The following is an 8,433-nucleotide window of genomic DNA, read 5'->3' as shown; positions in this document are numbered from 1 at the left end:
CGGTACAGGTGCAGGAGATATATGTGCAGAGTGGTCCACAAAGCCCTCCTGCCCTCATGGCGCGCACAGGGCCAAAGGGAAAACAGACAAAGAACCACCGAGGCGAGCTGCAAACTGTCATGAGTTCTGTGAGGAAAAGCAGAGAGTACGAGGAATGAGCACAGCAGGGGGGGGGAGGGGGCTCTGTGTTTTGGGGACCAAGAGAGGCCTATCCGAGGAAAGAGTTGGGCGTTCTTGGGTGCAAGGACAGCTCCATGCTCACGTAAATCCAGTGATATAAATCTGAGGCACGGCTGTCAGGGACATGTACAAGGAGAGACATCACGCAGAAGCTAAGAACGCAGACCTGGGCCCAGACCGCCTGGGGTGGACCCTGGATCTGCCGCCTATGCTGTGTGCTAAATTAATCTCTCTGCTCCCTGGTTTCCTCATGCACAAAAAGGGGGTATGGCTAGCATCTGCCTGCTAGGGGTGTTGTGAGGACTGAATGAGTGTATGTATTAAAGGGCTATTCAAGGCCCTGCCTCATGCATAAGAGCTCACTACTATCAGTAGTGACTGGGAACCAAAGACCTAAACCAGGTGTGGCCAGGGCGAGAGGAGTCAAGGAAGGCACTGGGAGCCAGTCCTTGGGGATCGGGGGCCCTCTGAGCCCTCTTCGCCCAGAAGCCAGAGCCACACACACTAACGATGCAGGAAGCGGGCCTTTCAGCTGGAAATAAAGTCCAAGGGGCTCAAGGCAGAGCCAAAAGGGTGTCTCCACAGAAATGGACTCCCCGGAAATGGGCTGGTTCATTTTTACATGTTGGCCTCCTGTCAGCGACAGTCATGTATGCCGGATGGTGAGCCCCCTCAACCCTGCCCCTTCATGGCACCCTGGTTTCTCTCCCCCTCCCCTCCCTGCCCCTCAGAGTCCACGCGAAGGTCAGAGGCTCTACACCTCGAGGCCGCAGGTATGCCGAGGGGACTTTCATCAGTGACTACAGTATCGCCATGGACAAGATCCGCCAACAAGACTTTGTGGACTGGCTGCTGGCACAGAAGGGGAAGAAGAATGAGTGAGTCATCGCGCAAGCCCCTCCTGTCCCCAGCCTCCGGCTCCCTTCCTGCATTCAGACCAGGCGCCATCGTGGCCCCACGTGGCCCTGCGATGCACAACTCCAGGTGGCGCCTCTCACTGAGGCGACGATAGGGAGCTGGACCACGTGGCGGCCCTGCTTTGGGCAGCGGTCCAGTGTGGGGGCAGGACCAGGGCAACTTCGCAATCCTTTTCTCCTGAGGGGAAGGGTCGGTGAAGATGTGTGGGGCTCACCGAGGATTCCCAGGAGGCCCGGGATGCAGGCAGGGGAAGCTGAGCCGCTGCCAATGACTTTTTGGTGGTGGCCTCTTCAGACTTTGGAAATAGAATCAACTGTCCTCGTCCTACTTCCTTCTCTTTGCCAAATCTCTCCCTGCCCTTGCTGTTTGGTCAGCCTGGTAGATTCTGGAAAGCTGTTCACCAGCAGCTGAAGACAAGCGGTCAGGAGGTTGAGGGAAGAAAGAGGTACCTTCTGTTCTGCCACCCACTCCCTAATCCTTATCTCACCAGCTGGAAACACAACATCACTCAGAGGGAGGCCCAGGCCCTAGAGCTGGCCCATCAATCTAACAGGAAGAAGGAGGCCAGGGAGCAGCAGGGGTGAGTCAGCCCACAGGGGAAGGAGGGTGTGGGGCCTCCTGACCCACCCCCACCTCATTGTTCCCGCTCCCAGACTCCAGAGCAGGGCCAGGCCCCAGATAAGCAGCCCCTTCCACTCCGAGTTCAAAGAGGGGTCTTCGCTGAACTCTTGGAGGTCAGCCTGAGCTTAAGGGAGAAGCCTGGGTGGAATGGGGGTGGGGTGCCTTGGAGGGGTGTGGGGGCCGGGGTTTCTAAGATTGATGACTTAGTGTGCAGGAGAGGGGCAGCGAAAGAGACCTCAGGGACCGGCTTCCCCACTTCTCCCTGCCACACACCAGGAAGGACATTTGTAGAACTGGGACCATCCTGTCCCACGGCCAGTCCCCTAAAGTCAGTTACCCCCCGCTGAGGAAGCTGAGGAATCTGTGGCACAGATCGTCATGAAGAGCCAAGGTCCCCCAAATAATCTCTTGGGGGTTCGGACTGCATTCTGGGATACCTGTAGAAGTGAAGGGTGGGATGGCTCCCACCAGAATTCTGTTGGGCTTTGCCTGTATTGAAGATTGGCTGGCAGACTGGGTTGGAGTTTTAAAAGCTGAGGTAACCCAGAGGCAGCTGTGTTGACTCCCTCCCCCACCCCCCTCCCTCGGAGTCCCCCGTCCTGTGTTTACTCTCTCTGGGTGGGGCCAGGCTAAGGCAGCCTGCCTGAGGCTGTCTTCTGTGCAGCTCCCTACCCCTGAAGCCCAGTGATGAAGATCTGCTAAAGGACTTACTGATTCAAGAGCTGCTGGCCTGGATGGTGGATCACACGGAGCTCTGCAGGCTCAGGTGGCAGAGATGGGAGGCTTTGGGAGGCTTGCGTACCGGTTGTAAGCTTGAGTATTGGGGTCCCGCACAGGTTCAAATCTCCATCCCAACATATGCTGGCCAATTCTCAGACTCTCTGAACTTCGTTGTTTTCATGAAAATCGGGACTATTTAAACCACTTCATGGGGCTGCTGTGGGTTTTAAATAAGAGAACGTAAGGGAAAAGTTGAGAGCAACCTCTGTACATAGTAAGAGTTCAGTGATGGTGGCAGCTATTATTACTGCTTGCCCTCCTTTCTCAACCTCCTCCAAGTAAGATGCTGCTCCCCCACCCCCTGCCCACCCCAGCTGACCTGCCCATCCTACTCTCCGCTCTCCCTCTGTACCCTTGTGCTGTGGCACCTTCCCAGTGACGGAGCCCCTATAGTGGGAGGCATGGTGCCCTTCTCCGTAGCTGCTGCTGGTCTCAGTGGTCCTTGCATCCATATCACTAATAGGAAGTCCCTCAACCTATTATGTCCTAGAAGAAAGGGACAGCTGAACACCATGGAGAGACCCAGCCACCTAAAGGGTGAGACAGGACACTCATTCCAAGTGCAGACACCCAGGCACAGAAACCAAAAGACATTTAGACCAGCAATCGCCAATCTTTCGGACCTCATGGACCACTGTCCACCGGCTGGTGACCGCTGGTTTAGACTTCCATGCTGGGGAGCGAGGGAAGGACTGAGGGGACAGATGTGGGAGGACTCCCTGTAGGAGGATAAGAAGGGTGAGAGGAATGTGACCGCAACGATAGAGAAGAGGGGGTGAGAACATCTCCGTAGGGCGGTGGGTAACAGGCTCCGTGCTTTTTGAATCGTTTTGATTATTTATAATCAAAAAGGTACTTGGGAGGGAGGAGCGGTTGAACTATGGCTGGGTGCCAGGATAAATTTACTTTGCTGACTCCAAGCTGATAACCACCCTCCTCCCCACCCTCTCTACTCTCCACAGGTTTCAGTGACTCTGACTAAACCCGGCTCAGGACTGGACTCTGCCCTTCACTGACTCAGCTCCTGGGTACCCTCGACAAGACAAACCAATAAAGTTTAAGCTGAAATAAATCTTTGTGCCCATTGTCAAAATACATTCAAATGTCTGCTGAGCACTGACAGTGTATGCTTGTCCGTGTGCCGTGTACCCCCCAAGAAAAAGAAGATATGGCTCTGACCCACCTGCTAATTCATCTATTTATTCTACAAACACTTATGGGAAACTTAACATGAGCAGGGTTGTGCTCAACAAGGGTCTGCAGCAATGAGGGAAACAGATACAGTCCTTGTCCCTGTGAGGGGTTTACAGTCTACTGAGGAAGACAGACCTTAATCTTTAAACACACAAACACAACAATCACGTAACATGCTAAGTTCTGTGAGGGTGAGGTTGCTATGAGAGAGGACAGAGAAACCTTATCTAGGTGGGGTCAGGAGGGCCTCTTGGAGAAAACGACATTTAAGCTGAATAAGACCAAGGATGGGTGGAGCCTTCATATCAGCCAGAGTTATTAGTACAGCAACATGGGCAATGGGAAGAAGAGGACAGCAGGTCTCGGCAGGTGGGCGGAGGCAGGGCCTGAAAGACCACGTGAAAGCTTTTGGGTTTTATCCTCAGTGCAAGGATAGGTCCGAGGAGGATTTTAAACAGGCTCAGGTCACAGAGGGTCTATTTGCATCCCCAAAACGATCACACGGATGAAAGTAAGAGTTATATTGAGATGAACAGGAATGAAAGGGGAAGAGGGAGGCCAGTAAAGAGGCTCTTGCAGGATTCCAGGCTTATACCAGGGTGGTGGTGGTGGTGGTGGTGGTGGGGAGGGAGGCCAGTAAAGAGGCTCTTGCAGGATTCCAGGTTTATACCAGGTGGTGGTGGTGGTGAGTGAGGGTAGCAAAGTGGACAAACTCAATTTACCCAAAAGTCAATACCTTTATCTCCCGTGTTTAGAGTCTTCCCCACCTCAGCCTGCTGCCGTCTCCAATGCCCTGCATCCACAGATATGATATACCTTCTCTCCCTCGCTTGGGTCATCTTTTCCTGGAATGTCCTCCTTGATCTCGTCATAGTTCAGTAGACCAGAGTCAAACACACCGAGATTCAAAGCACTTACTAGCTCTGTGAGTTAGCAAGTTAGTTTCTCGCTCTTAAACTCAGTTTCCTGTCTGTAAAAAAGATGAAAAGGTATCCACCCAAATAGGGTTAAAGTAAGTGTTAAGATCATGGCTGGCACAAAGTTAAGTGGTCCATAAAAGTTAACTTTTGTTATTGTTACTCACACACCTAAGCCTTAGTTTAAAAGGTATTAGTTTAAGTCAGGGAGTGGCAAGCTGGATGGCTAAAGGTCTGGGCCAGTAACATAAATGAGCAAAGTGAGGAGGGCGCAAGACAACAGCAAGGATGAGGACTGTGAAAATGCAAGAGACATGTTCGCCTAAAATCTTTCTGGTGCCAAACAAAACTCTTTTGAGAGCTGAATTTGCCTGAGCACTGCTAGTTTAGTTTGCTATCTCACCCATATTTGGTTTCCGCTCCTCTATAAACTCCTGAGGTCCCAAGAATGTGTACCACCCAATTTAGAGCATGCCTTTGTTCAGAGGATGTATTTTATTGATTCTCCATGATAGTATTGATTGTCTTGGGGAGACGTTTGGATCTATATTTCTGAATTCTTGGGTGTCTCTTGGAATCAGTCCATCAGAAAGGGTTATTTTAAAATATTTTATGCAATGTTCTTGCTATGGGGCAGGCATTGTGCGCAGTCTCCTATAAACATTTTTTCAACTTTTTAAGATTTTTTATTCTTTTTAAAAAATTATTTATTTACCTATTTTAGAGAGAGAGAAAAAGAGGGAGGGAGAGAGAGAAAAATCATTTTGTTGCTCTGCGTATTTATGCATTCATTGGTTGATTCTTGTAAATACCCTGACCGGGGATCGAACTCACAACCTAGGCTGACACTCTAACCAACTGAGCTACTCGGTCAGGGCTGTAGTTTTTTTTATTATTTTGTTGTTGTTCAAATTTATAAACATCATTTTAAAAAGTCATGATGATCTCATTTAAAGCCTCATCACAACCCTTGAATACCATAATAGCTGCTAACCATGCACTACACTGCCTCCATGAGGCCGGGAATTAAAAGCCTACGCTACTAGCCACCCTGCCACAAGGCCAGTGAGTCACTTAAAGCAGGTGAGGGCGTCTGTCACAATCAGTATTCACGGTGTACTGTAGCCAAGTGCTTCTGAGAGCCACTGTTAAATTGTCAGGAATTCTGAGAGCAGGCTGTAAAACCACTGGTAGCTTGAAATTGGCCCTGGTTAGAGGATTTGTACCATGGCAATCGGCAAATGCTATATACATCAGAGCCTCCCTTCCCACCTGGAGAGGCTGTTAAACACTAGCATATTACTGGTCAGCATCCCTTCTCTAAAAATATAAAGGAGGCCCTGACCGGTTTGGCTCAGTGGATAGAGTGTCGGCCTGCGGACTGAAGGGTCCCGGGTTCGATTCTGGTCAAGGGCATGTACCTTGGTTACGGGCATATCTCCAGTGGGGGGTGTGCAGGAGGCAGCTGATCGATGTTTTTCTCTCATCGATGTTTCTAACTCTCTATCCCTCTCCCTTCCTGTCTGTAAAAAATCAATAAAATATATTTTTTAAAAAAGTATAAAGGAGAACACATGTGTACGAATAAGGGAATAAGCATATCTGCTTGAGGATGGCAATGAGGTTTGTCAAGGGTCCATGTGCGTATCTAAAGGAGTGAATATAAATATATGCATTTGAGGATATGAATAGTTAAATCTAAGGTCAAGGGTGTGAGTGAGGGGTCAGTGTGTGCACCTTCAGGGGTCATACAGTGAGTCAAAAAGTGATAAAGGAGTCTGGCTGATTTTTCTCAATGGTTAGGGTCCTGGTTGCAGGCTCCATCCCTGGCACATGTGGGAGGCAACCCATTGATGGTTTTCTCCCACATCCTTGTTTTCTCTCTCTCTCTCTCTCTCTCCTTCCTCCCCTCCACTCTCTTTAAAAAAAAAAAATCAACGGAAAAAATACCCTTGGGTGAGGATTAAAAAAAAAAGTGATAAATGAAGCAGGTGTGTTTAGATGGTGTCAATGGGTACCTAAAGACCAAGTTTTTGTGTTAGGGAAATGAGTAGGAAAATGAGGATATGAGGTCAGTGTATCAGTATGGGACTAGTGTTTTTCACAGAAAGGGTTGGGTAGGTATATTGGAGGTCAGTGTGTGTGGGGAGTAGGGTCTGAAAAAGCTAGTATCTGTTGAAGGGGACCAATATGTGCCTGAGAAAGGTTGTGTCTAAAGGGGCTTATGCGCCCTAATCGGTTTGGCTTGGTGGATAGAGCGTTGGCCTGTGGACTGAGGGGTCCCGGGTTCGATTCTGGTCAAGGGCATGTACCTTGGTTGCCGGCACATCCCTAGTAGGAGGTATGCAGGAGGCAGCTGATCGATGTTTCTCTCCCATCGATGTTTCTAACTCTCTATTCCTCTCCCTTCCTCTCTGTAAAAAATCAATAAAATATATTAAAAAAAATAAAAAAATAAAGGGGCTTATGCTATCTGAGCTTAGTGTCTGAGGATGTGTATGAGAATGAATCTGAAAGATAATTATGAAAGGCTGATGATTGTTTTAGCCTTGGTCCGTGCATCCGTTAAGACTGTATCCTGTTTCAAATAACAGAAAAAAACAAAATAACAGTGGCTTTAGTAAGATAGAAAATTATCTCTTTCTTGTGAACAGCCCAAGGCAGGCAGTCCGGGGCTGGTGTAACAACTCTGCTCCACGAAACCCTCAGGGACCCAGGATCATAGGATCCACAGCTCCATCATCTCTTAAGGCTGCAAACGGCAACTAAACATCTTGCTACCCATCTCTGCGCCATCCTCTTATCCTTTTACTAGAAACCCCTCTACTAACATCATTCACTTTGGTTTCACCTGGATCTGATTCCCAGCCCAACTTTTTCTGTAGAGCTTCATACAGAAATAACAATTGGCCACCTCTCCTGTGATAGCCCGAAGACCTCAATTTCTACATGTTCAAAACTACTCTTACTAGTACTTATTGCCCCAACTTCATGCTGGGGTCCCCCCTCTCCCCCTGTGGCACCACCCTCGGTGCTCAAGCCAGAAAACTGAGCATCCTGCTGACTTCCCCCACCTACTCTGGCCCCATCTTGTCAGTCTTATCATTTCACCTTCTTCCCATCTCCTGAATTTGTCCCATTCTCTCTACCTTTATTGCCACCATCTTAGTTCTGGGCCCCATCATTTCTCGTTTATTTGGCAGAAACAGACTTAAGTCTAGGTCGCCACTACTTTTCCTAAGACCAAAATTTGTTCTTCTTAACTCACTGACTTAAGAATCCTCCATATTAACTCCTTTGTTAGACTCAATAATCACTATGGGGGGGGGGGGGGAATCACGTACGGAGTTCCCTAAACACACAGGTGGCTAACGCCCCTCTTTACTAACTTTGCTGACTAACCATCACAGCTGATACTTAACTGATGCGCCGGGCATTGCACTAAATGCTTTGCTAACATACTTTCTGAATTAATCTTCACAACAACTTCACGAGGTGTCATTTATCACAACTGTGGAAACTGCAACACCAGAGAGAGAATTTGCTTGGAGTTACTGGACCACATACAATGGAAGTTAGCTACGGAGCCAGCAATCCGATTCCAGAGTCCAACGTCCTAACCGCCAGGCCTCCGCCGGCCAGAAAGCGTGTGACTCCCACGGGCAAGGCCCGCTCGCCTAGAATGGACTCCGCTTTGTGCTCCGTCTGGAACCCGCGTTGCCCAAGAACCAAGGAGGCGGCCAGGGACATGGTGCCTGGGGTGGGGGCGGAGGGGCGGTCACGGGAAGACGAGAGTCCGAGACGTCCCCGTGGGTGAGGAGCA

The 8,433-nt window shown here is 49.5% G+C and overlaps 2 protein-coding genes across 2 annotated transcripts in view; both read left to right on the top strand.

Annotated features, from left to right (window-relative positions):
- GIP (gastric inhibitory polypeptide) overlaps positions 1 to 2,652 on the top strand; it is a 4,390-nt gene extending 1,738 nt beyond the window's left edge. Inside the window, exons 2-4 of the mRNA XM_005868139.2 lie at positions 888 to 1,058; positions 1,589 to 1,678; positions 2,384 to 2,652. Of these exons, the coding sequence (XP_005868201.1) occupies positions 888 to 1,058; positions 1,589 to 1,678; positions 2,384 to 2,639 (517 nt within the window). The 3' untranslated portion in view covers positions 2,640 to 2,652. The remainder of the gene's footprint in view (positions 1 to 887; positions 1,059 to 1,588; positions 1,679 to 2,383) is intronic.
- Positions 1 to 8,433, top strand: part of SNF8 (SNF8, ESCRT-II complex subunit) — an 18,369-nt gene that overhangs the window by 2,230 nt on the left and 7,706 nt on the right. The window lies entirely within an intron of this gene.

This window comes from Myotis brandtii, unplaced genomic scaffold, assembly GCF_000412655.1.
Source record: "Myotis brandtii unplaced genomic scaffold, ASM41265v1 scaffold265, whole genome shotgun sequence".
NCBI lineage: Eukaryota > Metazoa > Chordata > Mammalia > Chiroptera > Vespertilionidae > Myotis > Myotis brandtii.
The sequence above is the reverse complement of the archived record's forward strand: the minus strand, read 5'-3'. Positions and strand labels throughout refer to the sequence as shown.